Genomic DNA, 21,646 nt, shown 5'->3' with positions numbered 1-21,646 from the left:
TATTCATTAATGGAGGAGAAATTAGACTAAGAGAGACTAACCAGTGTAAAAACTTTCCTTCATATTCATTCTTGATAATCATTACATTTATATATAGCATTTCATATCCTAACAAACCAACCATGACTCCTCCAATTGGATCGATCTAGATCCTTCAAGAGAGGTCGACTCATGACCTAAAATATCTAATGCAACTTCGACTTAGGGCTTAACGTATTTGGGTTGTAACAGAAAACCTGAAAAAAAATCAAGAAGAAGGCCATTATTACCATCATATCTTGAAGTTTAGGAAATTTGAAATGTACAAAAGATGATAAAAATCAAATTAGTCCATAAACAATTATTGAGTTAGTTATGATTCAAATAAATATATAAAAATGTCAGTTTATCTCACCAGTGAGAAAGGCCTTATGGATTGTGTTAAGTTTTCTAGTAACATCCACAATATTCATTCTTTCTTTCGGTGATTCCATTGAACAAATAAGTCCTATCCTAAAAAGTGAAACTAAGCACTCCTTTACGCTTGGAATAAGATTCTCACTCTTTCCATCTTGTATTTCTACTTCTGCATATCTTGATACAAGATGTGGGTCCAAGATCTTTATAAGATTACCAGGAAATGATGTTGCAACAAAGTTATGTATATTTTGACCATCTTCAAATGCCTCATCAGTGGGTCTTCTACCGGTAAGCATTTCCAACATAAGGATTCCAAAGCTATACATGTCACCACATGTGGACACTTCAGAACCCATTCCATACTCTAAAACATGTACCAAAATCTATTAACACTATGCCACTAGTAAATTATTGAGTCTGCGCCAAAACATAGAAGAATTCAAAGAAACAATATAAGTTAGGTTCATAAGTTTTAGAACATACCTGGAGGAGCATAGCCAACAGTTCCTTTAATTCCAGTTGTCTTAGTATTCTTATGAGAGGAACCACCAATGGCCGAGACAAGTCTTGCTATGCCAAAATCACTCACATGTGCAACCATATCATCATCAAGTAGGACATTGCTTGGCTTTATATCACAATGAAGGACCAATTGCTCACATTCATGATGAAGATAATGTAATGCAGAACCAACATCCATAATGATGTTTAATCTATGACTGAGGTCCAATGTTGTTGTATGCTCTTCATTTAAAACCTTGGGATGCAACCATTGTTCTAAGCTTCCATTTTTCATGTAATCAAAAACTAGAGCTTTAAATTCTTGACCTTTGTAATCTGTACTAGAACAACATGTTAAAATCTTAACTAAATTTCGGTGTCTAATAAATTTTAGTGCATTACATTCAACAATGAAACTCTTGTGAGCTCCATTGTTTTGGAGGTTGAAGACCTTTATAGCAACAACATTGTCTTCTGACACAAGATGTCCTCTGTACACATCACCAAAACTTCCTGATCCGATCAAGTTTCTATCTGAGAACCCATCGGTTCCTTGGTATAAGTCTCGGAATGAAACCTTAGCTTCTTGATCATTTGATGGTGAGTCGAAAGATCTTTCTTGACTTATTTTCCTCATCCGGTAGATAGTTATAATAAATAAAAATATGAGAAGAATAGAAACCATGCCAACTATCACTGCTATCAGCCTGAATTTATGGTGTTTTGGGTGTTTCCTACCCTTGATAGGACATGGTGCTAGATGCAGCTGAGAAATACCTCCACAAAGCTTATTGTTTCCAATCATTGCTACTTGGGATGCATTTCTAAAGACACCATTTGTCGGGACCTCACCTTCCAGCATGTTAAAAGAAACATTCAAGTGTTCTAAACAAGAGAGATCCTGCATAACATCAGGAATCGATCCAGACAATTGATTTATTGAAAGGTCTAAATATCGAAGACCTTTGAGAGAAGCCAAAGAGGAAGGTATTGTTCCGTTGAAGGAGTTACCTTGCAAAAGAAGGTATTCTAAACTTATACATTCACCAACTGTTCTAGGAATATCAGAAGATAGTTGATTCTCAGATACATCTAGCATATTAATATTTTTTAGCATACCCACTTCTCTTGGTAAGCTACCACTCAAAGAGTTATGTGACAAGTTCAATAAATTTGATAAATAAAAAAGATTAAAAATCTCTAAAGGTATGGTTCCACTAAGTTTATTATGAGAAAGATCCAGGTATTGTAACTTTTGACAATTTCCTATGCTTGGAGGAATATTTCCTTGAAACATATTACTGTGCAAAGCCAACTTAAACAATTGACTGAGATTGCCTATGAAGGGTATATGTCCTGACAACTTGTTTTTGCTTAGATCCAAAATTTGCATATTTTGGAACTTCCCTAAAGTAGCTGGAACAATTCCATCAAATTGGTTAAGTTCCATGGACAAGAGAGCTAAGCCAACCAAATTTCCTATTTCCATGGGAATTTTTCCTGTTATCATATTACCTCCAAGATATAGTTGTCTAAGTTGGGTGGATAAATTGCCAACGGAATTTGGCAAACTACCTCCAAACTTATTATTAGATATAGAAAGCTTTTCTAGTTTACTACAGTTAGTCAAATATTTTAAAAACTCTAAATCTATAGTTGAATTGTTACCGAAATAGTTGTATTCCAAACTTAGCCAGTAAAGATCTTGTAATTTCTCTAGACTTGGAACTTGTCCAACCAAATTGTTTTGACCTAAATCAATTATTTGTAGGGAAGAAGCATTTGCAATGGAAATAGGGATTGGACCTGAGAATTGATTTCCTCCAGGTTCAAAAGATTTGAGATTAGGGAGGGTGTAAAACATGTTGGGTGGAAGTGAGCCGTTAAATCTATTCATGGTTAGTGAGAGTTCAGCAAGTGCTGAGATATTGTAAAGACAAGAATGAATCATACCAGACAAATAGTTTACACCCACAAATAAACCTCTCAAATTTTTGAGACGACATATTTCTTGTGGAATATCTCCTTCTAAGTTGTTAGAAGTAACTGAAAAACGCGTTAAGCATGAAAGATTCCCTATGAATGAAGGGATTCCTCCGGTTAACTTGTTTTTCCAAATGGTCACATATTGAAGCTTTTTCAAAGAGCCAAGCTCAATCGGTATTTTGCCAATCAAATTGTTTCCTCCCAAACGTAACTCTTTGAGATTGGAGCAATGTGTCAGGTTTGTAGGAATTTCTCCTGCAAAAGAGTTATTGATGAGATAAAGTTGTTGCAATTGTAGCAACTGACCCAACTCCTGCGGGATTGTTCCATAGAAGCTGTTGTTCATGAGATTCAAGGTTGTAAGTAAAGTAAGATTGCCTACATATGGTGATATGGATCCATGCAACTGATATCCTTCTAGGTTCAACTCTATAACACTTTGTTGCATAGAGCTGCATGTGACTCCACGCCACTTGCATAAATGGATGGAAAAATTCCAAGAATCTAAGACTCCATTTGGATCATTGTATATTGATTCTTTGAATTTGAGCAATGCCAAATAATCAGTTTGGTTTCCTAATGCCACTGCCACAGTTTTGTTTGTACCAAACCACATTATATTTAAGGTAAACAGAAAAAGAAGATGAAGGTGTATGTACAAAAGTATCATTGACAAGCAAGAAAATGACTTCATTTTGTTTAGGACAAAGAGGTTTATGATAAATAGTTTTGTTTTGGTTTTGATAATTATGTGGGAAATAGTGAAGAAGCATGCATTTAAATACTGATGGTAAGAGCTAGTGCTAAATGTGAATTTGAATTTTTATTAACTTCAAACACACAAAAAGATATTATATTCCAAAGTCAAGTGAATTGCTTGAACATACACAGAAGCAGCCAAGCAGGGCACATGGGAGCCAAAGTGACAGGACAGTGCTATATATGTGATTATGTGGACATTTTAACTCCACGCTTGCTACATTTATGATTTATAGGTTAAGATATCTTTCATGAGAATTAATGTTCCACTATGAAATCCTACTCAAAAATATATTTAGATAAGGTAGAATTGATGTAAAGGTTAGCCCACACCAGCAAGTGGGCCAAAACCTTTTTAATTGGTTACAACATGCTATGAATGAATTGATCTGAAACTTTTGATTTATTGCTGTTGGAGTTTTGGAAAATCATTATCAATATTTCAACTTGACCACGTACATAATTTCTCTGGTGGTGTTGAATGACTAGAAGACTAGAGAATAAGGTCTTCACTTTCTCCCCAATGTCAAATTATTTGAACCAACTGACGTTTTTGACGCTGCGTTTGTTATAGCTTATTTACTTTATGAAGTGACTATAGCCAAAAGGTATATGTTGCCTCTTCTTGAGATCTGACTATGAAAAAACGTATCTATTCACTCTTTAAGAACACTATTAGTTTCATCCTTAACTAAAATTTTGCATTACAATGAAACTAAATATCACAACTATGTTTTCTATAAATCAACGAATTGAAGAAAAATTAAGAAGTAAAAATTCACTGATTAGAATCTGATCTTCTGAAATTTGAAGAGGTGATGCGAGTAGCGAAAACAAGGCCATACATACCTCATTTCCATATCTTTCATCCACCACCTAATAACTGGCCAAATAAAGCATTAAGACTGCTTCGTCTCTGCTTGAATATCAGTACACCACCCTGTTTTGCAAGGAAGCAAATGAAGCTGGGAAATATATTGAAACTGTAGATGTTGAAATTTGTTCTTTATTAAATTATGTGTATTTGGTTGGAAATGAATAACAAAGGATCCAAAAATGTTGAATGATTAATTACAGGTTCCAGTGAGACATACCTTAATCATACAGTTCAAAGCAACAATGTTTCTCTTAGGCATTTTGTTGAACAAGTCTCTTGCAATATTCAGGCTACCACATTTTGCACACATTTCAAGAATTGAAGTTGCAAGAATGTCATTACAATTATGATGTCATGTGACCATAAAAGCATCTCCCAGTATAAATGTCTCGACTGCGAGCAAATGCAATCAAAGCATTGAAAATGGTAACCTCAGTTGCTCATACCCAGCGATCAAACAAGTCGAAACAACAACATTCCACTTAGGACTATTATCAAACAGTTTCAACGCGTACTCAATATCTGCACATGAAACATACATTTTCCATGATGCAATTATGCTACTATGAATGCATTTCCCACAATGTATGTGAAGTGAATCAACTCGCAACCGGCGCCATCTTTGGAGTGAACTGCTAATTTCGCTAACGTCAAGTGAGTGAACTGGTGTTGTGTGGTAGTAGACAGTAATTGATGTTGTTGAATTGAAACTTTATTTAAACGAGAAAAGAAAGTGAAATATATTCCCATGTTGGTTTTTGAATATCAGATTTGTAAAGGCTATTGTTATTATTATATGCTCACTATGAATATATAAAAGCAAATTGATAAGTTTGCTTTCTTATAAATTTGGGTGTTTTAGGCTCTAATAACATGTTAAAAGTGGAAATATCGAAGAGAATGAAAGTGCGAAATTTAAAATAAAGAGTAAACTAATTCTCATTAGATTGAATTGGGCAAATACAAGATTAGAAATCATGAAATATAGATTTCTAATTATTGTTGAGTTAGGAAACATAGTTACGCTCTAACAAACTAATTGATCACAAATAGAAAGTTAACTGAATAACTGAAATTAAGCTGTTATATGCACACACAGTTGTGGTCATAGATTAATCTTTAACGATATTGTGGTTGCCTTATAAACTCAAGCTTCGAAAATTTCAATTAAATTAGCAATTGAATTAATCTTTAATATTTTTTTTTGAAGAAGCTAAACTAGTCCACCTAAATTGACACGGGGAGAATCGAACCAGAGACCTCGAGGAGGAGCACACTCCCAGATCCCAAGCCAATACCATCAGACCAACCCAAATGGGTTTAATCTTTAATATTTAATTAACGAGTTTCAACATCATGACTTTCTTTGTTATTAGAGACATGAACAAAGATACAATTCTAATGGTATGTGAGATGAATTCAATAGTATGTCAGTATGTATATGGAATAAGGGTATATACTTTAGTTTAGAGGCTTGCGAACATTGTTATATTTTTTGTGATAAACAAGTCTTCAACGACATTTCCGTCAAAGGACCTGGATTTTAATCGGAATAAACTGACCAAGGCAGCTGAACGAAGTTAAGCAAACCCTACAACTACTCCAGCAGCCAATAGTTTATAATTTGAGTCACTAAATGAATCTTGAGATGATCATGAGCTCAACAGATTCATTTGAACTGAACTATGGCCAATTGTCTATGCAATCCTTTTATACTTTATCATTTTTCTAATCATATAACCTCTTCCCATCTTCCAGCATATATGTTAGATAGAAGAACATAAATTCCAGCTCTGTTAATCATACGTTTACTTGACTATAACCATATATTTTTCAGAAATTAGTCAATCATACAATGTTTCCATCAATCAACCATACAACTATAATGCTCTCTTTCTGGCACTGTACCATACCTATATTCACCATGGTAACATTTCCAACCAAAAATGTTTCTCTAGGGCATTTTGTTGAATATGTCTCTAGCAATATTCAAGCTATCACATTTTGCATACATTTCAAGAATGATATTAGTATTAGATGTGACCATAAAAAGATTATCACCAGCCTTGCAGACACGCTGGAGGATCCCATTCCCATTATCAATGTCTCTACTACGAATGCACACAATAAATTCACCATGGTAGCCTTATTAGGCTACCATATCTTTAAACACCTTCAGAGCTGCATGTGGTTGATTAGTGTTGAAACATACTCCATACGGCATACTCCATATCTAAACATGACACATACATATGGAGTAGCCTAGTAGTAGTAGCAATGTAAGCATTTGCCTCAATTTCATATTTCACTACGCAACTATGAATACAATTTCCACAATGTTTATCAGGAATAACATAAGTTTTTTAAACAAATCCCCCATAGTTTTTTTTTTTTTTTTTTTTTTTTTTGTATATCATATTTATAAATGCAATTGTAATTATTATATGCTCGCTATGAATATATAGAAGCAATTTGAAATTTTTGATTTCTTATAAATTTTGGGTTGTTTTAGGCTTTGGTAACATAATAGGTTGCATACAAATCTACGTTGAACATACAATTCTCACTTTATTGAATTAGAAAGCAATACAAACAATATTGTTTATTTATAGCAACTAGTAGGTTGCAGACAAATGTTTCTACCTGAATTCAGTGAATAACAAACTAGCAAACTAAGTATTGCCTCATGTTCCACCTGGACCATGCATTTTCTTCAGAAAAGTACATGATGCAAAACCTCTCTTTCCATAATGACTTGTAAATTCTGTTCAACATTAATTCCTAGGAGTGCGAAAACCTGAAATTCAAATTTTATTTCCATAAGCAACTATCGAGTTTGTATGATTCAAATAAGCATATAGAAAAATGAGTTTATCTCACCAGCGAGAAAGGCCTTCCGGATTGCGTTAAGCTCTTTAGTAACATCCATAATATTCATTCTTTCTTTTGGTGATTCCATTGAACAAATAAGTCCAATTCTAATAAGTGAAACTAAGGATTTCTCTACCCATGGAATAAGATTCGCACGATTTCCATCTTCTTTTGCTACTTCTACATCTCTTTCTACAAGGCGTGGGTCCAAAATCTCTTTAATATTATCAGGAAATGAAGTTGCTACAAAGTTATGCAGATTTTGACCATCTTTAAAAAGTTCATCAGTGGGTCTTCTACCGGTAAGCATTTCCAGAATAAGGATTCCAAAGCTATACATGTCACCACATGTAGACACTTCAGAACCCATTCCATACTCTGAAAAGTGTAGATAAATTTATTACTACTATATAACTTGTAAGATATTAAGTATGCACCAAAAAATAGAAGAATTCAAAGAAACAATGGAAGATTCAAGAATTTAGAACATACCTGGAGGAGCATAGCCAACGGTTCCTTTTATTCCAAATGTACTAGTATTGCCACCGGCGGTTGAGACAAGTTTTGCAATGCCAAAATCACTCACATGAGCAATCATGTCATCATCAAGAAGGACATTGCTTGGCTTTAGATCACAATGAACAACACAATTCTCACATTCTTGATGAAGATAATGTATTGCTGAAGAAACATCGATAATAATGTTTAGTCTATGGCCCAAGTCTAATGTTGTTGGATGCTCTTCATTTAAAATCTCAGGATGCAACCATTGTTCTAAGCTTCCATTTTTCATGTAATCAAACACCAGAGCTTTAAACTCTTGACCTTTGTAATCTGTACTCGAACAACATGTTAAAACCTTAACTAAATTTCGGTGTTGAATATTTTTGAGTGCATTACATTCAACAATGAAACTCTTGTGAGCTCCCTTCTTTTGGAGGTTCAAGACCTTGACTGCAACAACATTATCTTCTGAAACAAGATTTCCTTTGTACACAGAACCAAAACTTCCTGATCCGATTATGTTTCTATTCGAGAACCCATCAGTGCCTTGGTGCAGTTCTTGGTATGAAACCTTTGCTAGTTGATCAATTGTTGGTGAATCAAAACATGGTTTTTGGTTTCTTTTACTCATCCAGTAGATAGCTATAATTAATGAAAGTATGAGAAGAAAAAAAAACCACGCTAACTATCACTGCAATCAACTTGAAATTATGGTTTTTGGTGTGTTTCTTACCCTTGATAGGGCATGGTGGTAGATGTAATTCTTAAATACCTCCACAAAGCTTATTGTTTCCAATTATTGCTACTTGGGATGCATTTCCAAAGACACCCTTTGTTGGTACCTCACCTTCCAACATGTTAAAAGAAACATTCAAGTATTCTAAGTCGGAGATATTATGCAAAGCATCAGGAATTGGTCCATACAGTTGATTTCTTGAAAGATCTAAATATCGTAGACCTTTGAGAGCAGCCAAAGAGGATGGTATTGTTCCATTGAAGGAGTTCCCTTGCAAAAAAAGGTATTCTAAGCTTATGCATTCACCAATGGTTTTAGGAATGTCCCCATTCAAATGATTCTCAGAGACATCTAGCCAATCAATATTCTTTAGCATATCCACTTCTTTTGGTAAGCTACCACTCAATAAGTTTTTTGACAAGTCGAGTGAATTTGTCAAAGTGGAAATACTCAAAATCTCTAAGGGTATAGATCCAACAAGGTTGTTTTGTGAAAAGTTTAGGTATTGTAACTTTTGACATTTTCCTATATTTGGAGGAATATTCCCTTCTAATTTATTTACACCAAGTCCCAAATAATACAGCTGACTGAGGTTGCCTATGAAGGCCGGTATATCCCCTGATAACCTGTTTTGTTCCAAGTCCAACCTTTGTATATTTTGAAACTTTCCAAAAGTTGTTGGAATCGTTCCTTCCAAATGATTACCAGACATAGACAAGAGACTCAAGCTAATTAGATTTCCTAATTCTATAGGAATTTTTCCATATATTTGATTGTCCGTAATTTCTAAATATGTGAGTTTGGTGGATAAGTTACCAACAAAATTTGGCAAACTATCTCCAAAATTATTAGCGGACAAATCGAGAACTAGCAACTTACTACAGTTTGTCAATGATTTTAAAAACTCCAAATCCTTAGTGGAATTGTCACCTAAGTTGTTTACTTGCAAAGCTAGATACCTAAGTCCTTGTAGCTTCCCTAGAGACGGAACTTGTCCGACAAAATGGTTCCAACTGATATCAATAACCGTCAAGCTTGAAGCATTTGTAATGGAAATTGGGATTTTGCCAGAGAATTGATTTCCTCCATTTGCAAAGTAAAAGAGATTGGGGAGAGTGTGGAACATATTGGGTGGAAAAGAGCCGCTAAAGTTATTCATTGGAGCTGACAACTCATTTAGAGATGACATATTATAAAGACAAGAAGGAAATGTACCAGAAAATTTGTTGGCAGTCACTGCTATATTCTTCAACTTTTTTAGGAAACACATTTCTTTTGGAAAATTTCCCTCCAAGTTATTGTAAGCCATATTAAAATGTGTAAGGGAAGAAAGGTTTCCTATGGATGGTGGGATTTTTCCGGATAATTTGTTTTTTCTCAATTTGAAATATTGAAGATTATGAAGAAAACCAATTTGGCTTGGTATTCTTCCGGTCATATTGTTTCCTTCTAAATGTATGCTTTTGAGCTCAGAGCACTTTGTCAAGTTTATAGGAAATTCTCCAACCAGCGAGTTGTTGAGTAGATGAAAATATCTTAATCGTGACAAACGACCAGATTCTTGTGGAATGTTTCCGTAGAAGCCGTTGTTTCCAAGGTTGAGGAATCTCAAATGAGAAAGATTACCAATATATGGAGATATGGATCCCCGCAACTTGTATCCTTGCAGCTTCAACTTGGTAACTCTTTGATGCTTGAGACTGCATATGATTCCATGCCAATTGCAAAAGTGAGTTGAACTATTCCAAGAATCTAGAATATCATACGGGTCACTAGATATTAATTGCTTGAATTGGAGCAAAGCCAAATGATCGGTTTGGTTTCCTTGTGCCATTGTCACGTTTCTGTTTGGACCAAACCACATTAAGGCAAAGGTAATGAGATGAAGGTACATATACAAAGGAATAGGTAACAGGAAAATATGAGTCTTCATTTGGTTGATAAGCTATAGTGAGGGTGTTTTTTGGGTGATCAGAGAGCTAGATGTTGATAATTAGGTGGGAATGCAAATGGTGGTGTTTCCTTCTCTTTGAGAATGCATTTAAATACTAGATTCAACATGAAGTATGAAATGCAAAATTTAATTTTGTTAATAGACACATAATAAAAGACAGATACTACCCACACCCCAAATAATCCAAGTTACACCCCAAAGTTACTAATATACCCTTTATTCATGTTCACTGCACATTAATTATGTATATGTAAATTCAGTTTACATAGTGTATGTAAACTCAGTTTACGTAGTGTATGTAAACTCAGTTTACATGAGTTAAGTAAACTGAGTTTACATACACTACGTACACTGAGTTTACATACACTATGTAAACTGAATTTACTTAAGTAAGTTAAGACTGAGTTTTAGTTCATGTAAACTGAGTTTACGTAGTTTATGTAAACTGAGTTTACATACATCACGTAAACTGAGTTTACGTAGTTTATGTAAACTGAGTTTACATACACCAAGTAAACTGAGTTTAGGTGTATGTTATTCCTTTTTAGAATATGTACGTAAACTAAATTCACGTGAGACCTATATGTAAACTTAAATTACGTTACCTTTCTACATAAACTTAAATCAAACAAATCGATGTATATAGACAAACGTGAAATTAACAACAACTATAAACATCCATAAATCATAGAGCAAACGATAAATAGAAACTCGAAGAAATTTATGAAATTCACTTACTTGTATTAATCGAGTACGTATCAATGGAAGAGATGTTGATTCAATTGACGATTTTTGTAGGTATTGATTCAAAATCCATGTTGGTTTGTGGTGAAAAAGGGGTGAGGGATCATAATGATAGTAAAAGAAGAGTTTTTAGAAATTTAGAAGAATAGGGTAATTTTGGTATTATTATAAAAAATTTAATAAATTTGGGTGTAACTATGATTATATGGGGTGAAACTAGAAAGAGTCATAATAAAATAACAATTAATAAATAATAAGATTAATTTTTTTTTTTTTTGGTAATTAAAACATTTTGAGTATGAAAATCATTTATAATATCAAATTCTATTAATAAAATGTTGATTAAATATCCTTAAAAAAATGTTGATTAAATAAAATTCTAAAATTATATTATTTTGAAAACTTTAATAATTAGAATTGATAGTTTTTTTAATAATAATTAGAATTGATAATTAAAAGGCAACAATATATAGAGAACTCTAAAAGGGCAAAAGTTATTATGCATAAGGATTTCCTTATGCATGGTGCATAAGCAAATCAGAACCATTAGATCAAGGACAGGTGTTATAATCTGGTGCTTCAGCTCAAACATATCACAACCGTCCGATATTGCACACGTGTTCTAATCTTGAGCTTCAGATGCTACAGTGTTTCGTCCCTAACAAGATCGCTTTTCTCACCGTTTCCGTCGCCGACGCCGTTTCACGATCACGGTTCTCACCGTTTCTTGCCGTTCCGACGTGATTCTCAGCCTCGCTCGCTTCTCCGACGTTATTTTCACCCTTCTCTCCGACGTGATTCACCCTTGATTCGTGCGATTCAGAAATTCATCTTGATTCATCTTGATTCGTGCGATTCAGAAATTCATCGCCGGCACCTCGATTCTCACCGTTTCTCGCTGCTGCATCTTGATTCTCATCCTTTCTTCGCTTCTCCGACGTGATTCTCACCTTTCTCTCCGACGTGTTTCTCACCTTCCTCCGACGTTATTCACTCCGAGGTATTTCTCCGGCGAGTTATTCATTTATATGATTCAGTCTGTTAATTCGATGCAATCTGTGATATTTTTGCTAAATGCTACAAAACTGATGGTTGAATCATTGAAAATCATTGTTGATTATATAAAATTATTGTTGAATCATTGAATTGAAAACTGATGCTTTAAAATTGAAGTTAAGGATCATTGAATTGAAAACTGATGCTATAAAACCGAAGTAAACTGAATCATTGCAAATTATTGTTGTAGTAAGAATTTTACTTGATTGAATCATTGCAATATGTGATATTTTAGTTCAGTTGATTACATCAGTTGATTACATCAGTTAATTTGATTCAATCTGTGATGTTTTTAACTCAATGTGAATATTCAACTGTGAGTTTTTAACTCAATGTTATAAAACTGATGATTGAATCATTTAAAATAACTGTTGGAGTATGAGTGTTAGGGATAATTTGATAGCAATTTAGCTTATTACTCACCAAAACCATTTCCACAGGCCAATGGTTTTGTAGTACAACTCACCAAAACCATATGCACAAGCCAATGGTTTTAACATAGTTTTTCAGAGTTTTTCAGTAGTTTCAATTTATCATATCTAATGGTTTTTTTGTTCTTAATAGTGTTTGTTGCTGTTTTCAATGGATTTGATATCAACTTCATCTGAGAGTGGACAATTGACGGTTGAAAATTCAGTTATTGATGCGGATAGTTCTCAATGTTACTCCTTTAGTGATAAAGAATCATGGAAGTCTTTGGTCTTTAAATCTATAAAAGAGATTGAAGATTTTTATTTTAATTATGCATATAACACTGGATTCTCTGTTAGGAGTATGTTGAAGTCCAATAACAATTCACAAAATAAGAAATCTGATAAGGTACATTATGTGCGTTATGCTTGTAACAAAGAAGGTTTCAAGAAGGGAAGTCTGCTTAATCCTAAAAACAGGCCAACATGTGACAATCCAGTTCTTGTTGAGTATGAGAAAGCTAAAGAAAAACCAGAGGAAAGGGTTGGTTGTAAAGCTGGAATATATTTGAAGTTGGATGAAGCGTTGAATGTCTATAAGATATATAGGTGGGAAGTTGATCACTGTCATCCATTACATAAAGCAGAGCATTTGCGCTACTTGAGATCATTTCGAGAAGTAAATGAAGTTCAAGGACAACTTGCTTTAATAAATTCTAAAGCTGGAATGTCGATGAGAACATCTTATGAAGTGATGGGTGAAGGTGTTGGAGGCACGGAGAATCTTCCTTTTCGATTTTCGGACTTAAAGAACTATCTAATGACGACTCGTCAAAAGGAGATGGTGGCTGGTGAAGCAACTGTTATTCAAGAATTCTTTAGAAATGAAGCTCTCTCGAAACCAGGTTTTTACTATGATATCCAAGTTGATGCTGCAGAAGACATAGCTAGTATTTTTTGGGCAGATGGAATTATGCAACAAGATTATGCTCTATTTGGTGATGTTGTCAGTTTTGATACAACTTACCGAACAAACAATAAATATCGGCCATTAGGTTAGTATTTTGTACTTCTCACAGTTTTTAATTCTTATATTCTTGAAATTTGAATGAATGTTCTGGTTTAGAATTGAAGGTTCTGGTATATGTGTGTTAATTTGGCTCTTGTGTGTGTTTAGAATTGAATGTTTATATTGATTGAAGGTTTAGAATTTAATGTTCTGGTTTATGGGTGATCCTATCTTGCCTTAGAATTTTTGCTCTGTACAGCCATGGAAAGATCATATGTGTTTTTTTATCGATGATAAATAAATAGCTCTTTATGTGTTTGCGAGTTTAGACATCTCGCTTGAGAAGTTGTGCTATGTCCAGCTATGCAAAGATCATAGGTGTTTTTTTACAGTTGTTAAATGAATATCTTTTTCTATTTACACAGCACAATGGTTTTATATTTTTTAAATATGTTGTATTTTGTTCTGATTTGGTTCATTTCAGCTGCCTTTCTTGGTTTTGACAATCATCGTAAGAATGTGTTATTTGGTGCTGCGCTGCTGTATGATGAGACATCAGCTACTTTTGATTGGTTGTTTACAACTTTTTTGAAGTGTATGTCAAATAAGAAACCTCAAACCATATACACAGACCAGGCTGGTGCGTTGTTGAAGTCAATTCCGAATGTTTTTCAAGGTGTTTTTCATGGTCTTTGCTCATGGCACATGGGAGAGAATGCAAAGAAAAATCTCGGCTCTCGTGCAAACAGTGCATTTTTCGATGAGTTAACTAATTTGGTTTCAAATGTCGAAGATGAATCAGATTTCGACTACAATTGGGATCAGATGATGAAAAACTGTTTTGATGGAAGGCCTACTTCGGACTTTAAGTGGCTTGTTCAAACTCATTCAAATCGTATGCATTGGTCTTCAGTTTGGGTGAGGTCACATTTTACAGCTGGTTTGAAAACGACTCAGTTAAGTGAGTCTTTCAATGCTTTTCTTCGTGGATTTTTGCAGCCAGACCATTCACTTGTTCGATTCTTTAGTCATTTCAACATTATGGTTCAGAGAATGAGGGATAATCATGCTGATTTGGACTTCAAGGCTGCAAACACTAGAACAAAAAATAATTATCCCAACAGTCAGCTTATGCGGTCCGTAGTAAACAAGTATACACCATCTTGCTTTTCATTTATTCACAGTCAGTATGACCTTTCCTTCAAATACTATTATGAGGAGGACACAACAAAAGGGTCAGAATTGAACAAGTTCTTCAAAGTTTTCACAATTGAGAAGGTTGATTATAATTACGATGATGTTGATAATGATAATGAGAGGGTTTCGAATGTTGATGTTTTGGATGCAGAACTTGAAGGAAACCTTTCCCCAAGGTTTGAAGATCATAATCGACTTGATGAAAGGGTTGTCACAGTCGACATTGGGAGCAAAAGTTTTACTTGTTCATGTCGTATGTTTGAGAACCGGGGTTTCTTATGTCGACATGTTTTCAAGATTTTGGAGGTCTTAGGTGGTCATGTGCAATATCATTTTTTGAAGACTATACCTGCACAATATGTTTTAAAGCGGTGGACTAGAGATGTGCGTCCGTCTGTCGATAAGCTGAAATCCACCATGAATGTTGGCACTAAAGACACCACTGAAGCACAACGATATCAACAAATTTGTGCTGTTACAGTTCAGCTTTCTACACGTGTTTGCGCAGATGCGGAGGCATCTGAAATATTTCTCAACGGTGTTCTTGAGGCAGGGAAAAAGGCAGAGGAGTTTCTTATTTCTAAAGGTATTCATACAGATCGATCATCCGTTACGCCTTCTAAGTCTTCAAAAGCAGTTGCTGTCTGTGAACCATCTGTTGGGACTGCACCAAAGTTCAAAGAAAGACCAAATCCAATTAAGTCAAAGAAGCGACTTAAAAGTGATTATGAAAAAGCTAGAGCAAGACAGAAATTCCTTATAGCTCGGAAGAAGCAAAAGAAAGATGATGAGGCTTTAACAAATTAAGCAGGCACTGATTGTTTTTTATGTTATAAGTTAGGAAAGATGATGAGGCTTTAACTAAAAAAGCGGTCACTTATGTTATATGTGATAAGTTTGTACTAGATTTTATATCAAATTCTTGATTGTTATGCATTGGTTTGAATATTATCTTCTGGAAACTATACATTTTCACATTTTTTGGTTTTTACGTATTTATTATTATATTTTGGTACAAAACCATTAGACTGTTAATTTGGTTTCATATAGTACACTTTCAAAACCATTAAACTATAATTATGGTTTAGTTAAGATTTTCAATTCTGAGTTAAGTGGATAAATTACTGAGTTTTGCAATTTGCTTCAATCTATTCAAGTGATAAAATTAATAGTAAATGATGTCAATTCTGATGTAATGCGCGGTGACAATATTACTATGTTTTCGAAATTGAAACCACTCATTCCTTGAATTTGTTCATGATGTGGCATGTTGAGAGCAAAGAGGAAACAGATGATATAAATTAAAGTCATAATAAAACAAGGCATTTTTAAACAATGTAGGCATTATTGGAAAAACATACTAATATTATAGTTCCAAACATTACAAACCATACTAACATTATAAATCCAAACATAACAAAATTAAAAATACTTATACAGAAATATTATGAAAACATAAATATGATTACTAATAAATACTAAGATTACTTTTTTCTTCATCCATAGAACGCCCTGATTTTTGTCCAGCAATCCAACACTTTCTCTCTCCATACCACAAGTTGATTGTACTTCTGCTCCCATTGCTGAACCGCATTCTGCAACGTTGTGCGTAATTCAGTTCCAGCCATAATCCTCCCTGCCAGCTGCGAGTGATGAACCCTTGATGCCTCAAATTCTGTCCCGATCAATTTCCCTTTTTCTTTTTCTTCTGCAAGTGCCTTCTCCAATACTTCGATTCGAGTATCAGAGGCATGCTTTTGCAATGATAGTTCTGTCATTGCTTTTTCAGCAGCGACAAAATCATCATTGAGCACCTTCCATTGTCGTTCGAACACAGCAAGTTCCTGTTTTGCGATGTTTGCATTTAGGGTATCAGTTTCAATGATTGGTAAACCTGCAGCGAACATGTTTTGCAACTGAAGACATGACCAGACTAATCCTGAATGAACATGATTGAGGAGGTGTCTTAGTGGACGGATTTGGCTTAAAAGTTGGGATAATTGGTTTCTAATATTGGCATCGGAATAGATTGCTTCAAATGTGTTGTTTACGATGATTTCTCTTACTTCATTTGCAAGATCTGTTGCCCTTGCGATGTCTCCGTTTACAGCAACTGGAGCGGAATTTGTAGTAGTGATGTCTGACATTTTTTGTTTTGGAAATGTAAGTGACACAAGACCTTATTATGGTACTAATTCTGAAACATTCTCTAAAGCAACCTCATTATATATAGAATATGTTAATCCTTATGTTTTAACTTCCCATCCTAAGCAGTTTAATAACCATACTAGGCAGTTTCATTTAGTTTCAACTTCCCTACAAAACCATAGTTAACTCCTCTTTTTTAAATTAATTGCATTTTTCAACTGTCCATGACTCTGACTCTTCCATTCTAACCGTTATTATACCTTTTCCCGTATTTATCTTGGTGGGGCCGTGGAAATTTATGTGTCTCTAATTAGGCAGTTACAAAACCATTAGGCAGTTATATTGGTTTCACATAGAATACTTTCAAAACCATTAAACCGTACTATTGGTTTCAGTAAAGGTCATTATTTAAAATTGTTTCTCAATAATAATTTTCATTATTCTTTAATTTTATAAACCATTAAACCACAATTTTACTTAGACAAATGCAGAAATTTGTTTTACAATGGAAGAAACAAAAGAGAGATGATGAAGCTTAATAAATAAAAAAGTGGTTACTGATTGATTAATTCGTATTAAGTAATTCTTTTCTATGTTATGAGTTTGCACTATAACACTAAAAATAATTAAACCAAACTTATTGTTTCAGTAATAATTCCATCATTTAAAACCATTTGACAATGATTTTGGTTTCACAATTAAAGCTATCAAAACCATTAAAACAGACATATGGTTTCAGTAATAGTCTCATCATTTAAAACTCCATAAACTTGACAGAAATATATAAATTCATCAACATCTGTGTACAAACTCCTTAAAAAACATTAAAACTCCAAAAAAAACATTAAAACTAATTCATTATTTAATCGGAGATGCTAGCTTTTCAAGCACTTGTTTGTAGTTTGAAGTTGCTGCCTTCTCCACATGTTGTCTTTTGCTATTGCTTGAGTCAGTTAATATTGTTGAACAGATTTCAATTCTCATATCCATAATTCTTGCAACCTTTCCATTCTCCCCACGCTTTTTCAGTTTGGTCCAACCTTTGAAAGATTCCATTTCTGGATTGCCATCCTCCCATTCAGCAAGAAACTTCATGCAAAACACTCCACAACTGTCTTTATCAGTTTGAATAGGCACCTTTGGTGTTTCCCATTTAAATTTGCTAAACTGGAAAGGCATTGTGATGTTGCTTTTCTTATACAATTCTTTCACGAATGCTTCCACCTCCTTCAGCCATACATCAAACATTCGTTTGTACACAGTTGGGTCTCCATTCTTCATGTGCAGTGGATCTCCTGCCAAGCTGTTCAGGAATTGTAACTTTTGGCTCTTGAGATTCACTACGAAGGATACATAATGACTACCCGGATTTCCAATTATTGCTGGTGTCATTATCTATTTCATCAGTAAAAAAACAATCAACATCATATAATTCAAACAATTAATGTGTAGAAATCTTTCAAAAATAAAATGAACGTAGTCTCACATATTCTAGACATGAAGGGTCAATAGCTTTCCAATCCATGTATTTGAACTTTTTCAGCTTTTCGATGAATCGTTCAAATGCAACCTTTTCTGTTATATTCAGGGCATCAGGTCTTTCCAAGTCAACCTGTTTATATAAAATGAGCCAAAATCAATTTCAAAAAGAACTAAACATTATGTATTTAAAATTTTAACATTCATGAAATGTAATGCATACAAAATTCATGAATGGTGTGACCAGTCTTGTCATTTTGTCAGCTGGTTGTTGATTCCAGTTCAAGCAATTGACCCAGGCATTTATAACGAAGCAATTGACCCATTCATCTTTTTTAAGTGTGCACAAGTCTCTTCTTTGTAGAGCGTAAGCATGAGCGCTGTTTTCCGAGCAGTACAAAAACTCCTCCCTACATTATTATAAATCATTTAGCGTTTGTACTAATACGATATTATATGATATTAGAAACTCTAGTATAGCCAAATAAACATTAACAGTTTGACTCATCATCATCATTATCACCTGGATGATCAAATAAAACCATTAAATACAGTCAATGGTTTTGGAGGACAACTAACCAAAACCATTTACACAGCACAATGGTTTTAGCATAGTTTTCAGAGTTTACCAAAGTGCTAACAAAGTACTAATTCATATAATATGCCAATAAATATTTAAAATGGTTTTCCTTACTCATCAAGTGAATTGCTCCATGCAAATGTTGATATGTCCTTTTGCATCTTATTGCATTTTGACTCGTAGACAGCTTCATCATAAGGGCTTTCAAGGTATTTCGATTTCTTTACAGCTCTTCTTTTACGCTCAGGGGCTTTTCCAGATATGTCATGCTTGGTCTTTCTTTTCCTTGCCTTCACACTTTTGTCATTGTCCAAGTCAATTACCTCATCTGCTAACACTGACCTTAACGGAGTTGCCCTGTCAAATAAATTATGTAATTGTTACTTTGCAGAATTTATATTTTGCAGAATTTAATGAAGCAATGTCACATTGGTCGATACTTACTTTACAATAATGTCATTACAAAATTCCAAATTCTTATCCTCCTCTGCATTCTCCTGCTTCGTGTCCTTCTCTGGGTTATCCTCCTCCATCACCCTTTCTTGATTCACATTGCTTGCTTCAGATTTTGTCTTAACTGATGTGTTTTTCTCCAGGTTCTCCTGCTCCGTGTCCTTCTCCAGGTTTTCCTCCTCCATCACCCTTTCTTGATTCACATTGCTTGCTTCAGATTTTGTCTCAGATTTTGTCTTAACTAATTTACTATTGACAAACACATCATATATAGAAAAGCATTAGTTAGTTCATATAGTTGTACATATCACAAATTAAAAACCATTGAAACACATCATTTATATTCATTTCTTACCCTGCATTCGAAGCTTCTCCCACATCAAAAAACTCTGGAAACCTCAAGATTGTTTCCTGTGTAACGGAAATATTGCATGCTTTACTCACTGAATCATCAAGGATTTTGGCATCAATCTCATTCTCTCCATCATCATCATCAATCTCATATGATACATCTTTGTCATGATTTTCTTCACTGAATTAAACATTTTCTTATATGTGTCAATCTTATGCAGATATCAAACATTAAATCATGTTAAGACTTAAAATTAGATGCAGTACCTTTTTTCCCTTCCAGTGCTTCCATCCCCTCTATTTTCTTCACTATCAGGTGCTTCCATACTTTTTTCATGACTTGAACTGTTATTCTCGTCGTGTTCAGGTTGAACTTCAATTGGACTGTCGTTGGTTGTATCTTTTGGAACATCATCATTTTCCCCAGAAGTTTCAACATTTCCCTCAGCTATTCTTCTTTCCAAGGTTTCAGCAGTTGTAGTGTAGATTTGTATGCAAGACCTACAATGATTAAGATGCATCTGTGCCTGCAAAATTTTTATGTATATGTACTATTAGTATTTTGAAAAACATATGTCTATTTCAATGGTTCTGATTAGCTTTAATTGTGAAACCATTTTTATGTATATCTCACCTTAGAGAGTGGGCAAGTATCTGCATCAAAACACAATACAAGGGGACCTTCAATTGTGTTGTGCAGTCTGGTTACACCGGCTGTCAGTCCATGCTCGAGTCCCATAATGTCATAGACCTTCTGAAGTTCTTGGTTTGCCGCCATGACATCCCAATCACGAAGTGATGGCCGCTTGTATTGTCCTGTCAGAAAAGGACTTCTCTTCCCCATTTTGTCCATGTAATTAATTTGCACAATAAAAACATGCACATACATAATTTAAAAATCTAACACTTATTTGTTTAAAAAATACAAATATACATAATATATAATATGATCACCATTAGGAAGTGGAAGTCCGCTAATGGATTTGCAACTTCCGGATTTTGCAGGCCTTCTTTCATATATTCAAGAACATGGGAACACCAGTTATAAGATGATACCCCAGCTGGATCTTCAAATATGTGTGCATATTGGAGAGATACAAAGCTACTATTAGTGGGGCACAAAATATTGTGAATGATATAACAGATTGCACCTTTCACCCACGCATTTGGTTTCTCAAGTGTCTTCAGTATTCTCTCCAATTCTGTCACCCTCACAGAAGCCGAATAAGTTCCAGTCAGACCTAATTCTTTCCTTAATTTCTTTATTGCTTCCTCAGAACAGAGATCCACGTTAATCTTCTTCCCTGCCACTGGAAGCTCATACACCCTATGTACATCTTCCTCTTTCAATGGAAGTACCTCATTGTTGCTTAATACAATCCACATGTTATCTTTGTCAAAGTTTTTAACAACCCAATCCACAAAGAAAGTGTGGATTCTTGTCCAGTTGCAGATATGCAACATTCCACCAAATCCAGACTTATTCAAAACCTCAGTGATCTCTGTTTTGTTTCTCTTTCGATATATTGAATTCATAATTTCATATACCTTAGGTATACTTGTAACGCCCTCCCTTTTATTTAATTATTTTTATTAAGTTAGAATTTATTTATGTGATTTAATTATTTATAA

At 34.3% G+C, this 21,646-nt stretch overlaps 5 protein-coding genes across 7 annotated transcripts; 1 reads left to right on the top strand and 4 right to left on the bottom strand.

Annotated features, from left to right (window-relative positions):
• Positions 1 to 44: 44 nt before the first annotated feature.
• Positions 45 to 3,637, bottom strand: LOC146920451 (uncharacterized). 2 transcript variants are annotated; one of them, XM_085713871.1, is made up of 3 exons: positions 883 to 3,637; positions 395 to 763; positions 45 to 236 (listed from the first exon to the last, which is right to left on the bottom strand). In XM_085713871.1, the coding sequence occupies exons 1-3, from the start codon at positions 3,578 to 3,580 to the stop codon at positions 202 to 204; spliced, it is 3,102 nt and encodes a 1,033-aa protein (XP_085569997.1). In that variant the 5' UTR covers positions 3,581 to 3,637; the 3' UTR covers positions 45 to 201. The 2 variants fall into 2 exon arrangements, with proteins under 2 accessions (XP_085569997.1, XP_085569998.1); XM_085713872.1 differs by lacking the exon at positions 45 to 236 and having other exon boundaries at positions 333 to 763.
• Positions 3,638 to 7,066: 3,429 nt separating this feature from the next.
• On the bottom strand, positions 7,067 to 10,647 carry LOC146920449 (putative LRR receptor-like serine/threonine-protein kinase At3g47570). Of its 2 annotated transcripts, XM_085713869.1 has the most exons (3): positions 7,886 to 10,647; positions 7,403 to 7,771; positions 7,067 to 7,319 (listed from the first exon to the last, which is right to left on the bottom strand). In XM_085713869.1, the coding sequence occupies exons 1-3, from the start codon at positions 8,526 to 8,528 to the stop codon at positions 7,297 to 7,299; spliced, it is 1,035 nt and encodes a 344-aa protein (XP_085569995.1). In that variant the 5' UTR covers positions 8,529 to 10,647; the 3' UTR covers positions 7,067 to 7,296. The 2 variants fall into 2 exon arrangements, with proteins under 2 accessions (XP_085569995.1, XP_085569994.1); XM_085713868.1 differs by lacking the exon at positions 7,067 to 7,319 and having other exon boundaries at positions 7,366 to 7,771; positions 7,886 to 10,566.
• LOC146920450 (putative LRR receptor-like serine/threonine-protein kinase At3g47570) lies at positions 8,662 to 10,566 on the bottom strand. The gene has a single exon (XM_085713870.1). The coding sequence runs from the start codon at positions 10,564 to 10,566 to the stop codon at positions 8,662 to 8,664; it is 1,905 nt and encodes a 634-aa protein (XP_085569996.1).
• Positions 10,648 to 12,940: 2,293 nt separating the features above from the next.
• LOC146920448 (protein FAR1-RELATED SEQUENCE 5-like) lies at positions 12,941 to 15,810 on the top strand. The gene is made up of 2 exons (XM_085711143.1): positions 12,941 to 13,852; positions 14,291 to 15,810. Exons 1-2 carry the CDS (start codon positions 12,970 to 12,972, stop codon positions 15,808 to 15,810), a joined length of 2,403 nt encoding a protein of 800 aa, XP_085567269.1. The 5' UTR covers positions 12,941 to 12,969.
• Positions 15,811 to 17,884: 2,074 nt separating this feature from the next.
• Positions 17,885 to 21,415, bottom strand: LOC146920447 (uncharacterized). Its single transcript, XM_085711142.1, has 8 exons — positions 20,969 to 21,415; positions 20,649 to 20,876; positions 20,282 to 20,541; positions 19,655 to 19,912; positions 19,325 to 19,567; positions 18,854 to 19,040; positions 18,638 to 18,763; positions 17,885 to 18,546 (listed from the first exon to the last, which is right to left on the bottom strand). Exons 1-8 carry the CDS (start codon positions 21,398 to 21,400, stop codon positions 18,010 to 18,012), a joined length of 2,271 nt encoding a protein of 756 aa, XP_085567268.1. The 5' UTR covers positions 21,401 to 21,415; the 3' UTR covers positions 17,885 to 18,009.
• Positions 21,416 to 21,646: the final 231 nt, after the last annotated feature.

The sequence above is a fragment of the Medicago sativa genome, chromosome 5 (assembly GCF_051527215.1).
Source record: "Medicago sativa cultivar Bolivia chromosome 5, Bolivia_mono, whole genome shotgun sequence".
NCBI classification, from domain to species: Eukaryota; Viridiplantae; Streptophyta; class Magnoliopsida; order Fabales; family Fabaceae; genus Medicago; species Medicago sativa.
This window is presented reverse-complemented; position numbering and strand designations above follow the sequence as displayed.

Bases quoted from the DNA above. Each gene is read 5' to 3' on its own strand.
- LOC146920451 (XM_085713871.1), bottom strand. From the start codon at position 3,580: ATGAAGTCATTTTCTTGCTTGTCAATGATACTTTTGTACATACACCTT. The intron at 764-882 runs GTATGTTCTAAA...TACATGTTTTAG, and splicing joins TGTTGGCTATGCTCCTCCAG to AGTATGGAATGGGTTCTGAA. The intron at 237-394 runs GTGAGATAAACT...ATTTTTTTTCAG, and splicing joins CCATAAGGCCTTTCTCACTG to GTTTTCTGTTACAACCCAAA.
- LOC146920449 (XM_085713868.1), bottom strand. From the start codon at position 8,528: ATGAGTAAAAGAAACCAAAAACCATGTTTTGATTCACCAACAATTGAT. The intron at 7,772-7,885 runs GTATGTTCTAAA...TACACTTTTCAG, and splicing joins CGTTGGCTATGCTCCTCCAG to AGTATGGAATGGGTTCTGAA.
- LOC146920450 (XM_085713870.1), bottom strand. From the start codon at position 10,566: ATGAAGACTCATATTTTCCTGTTACCTATTCCTTTGTATATGTACCTT.
- LOC146920448 (XM_085711143.1), top strand. From the start codon at position 12,970: ATGGATTTGATATCAACTTCATCTGAGAGTGGACAATTGACGGTTGAA. The intron at 13,853-14,290 runs GTTAGTATTTTG...GGTTCATTTCAG, and splicing joins CAATAAATATCGGCCATTAG to CTGCCTTTCTTGGTTTTGAC.
- LOC146920447 (XM_085711142.1), bottom strand. From the start codon at position 21,400: ATGTGGATTGTATTAAGCAACAATGAGGTACTTCCATTGAAAGAGGAA. The intron at 20,877-20,968 runs GTGATCATATTA...TTTATTGTGCAA, and splicing joins CGGACTTCCACTTCCTAATG to ATTAATTACATGGACAAAAT. The intron at 19,913-20,281 runs GTACTGCATCTA...GTTTGTCAATAG, and splicing joins AGCACTGGAAGGGAAAAAAG to TAAATTAGTTAAGACAAAAT.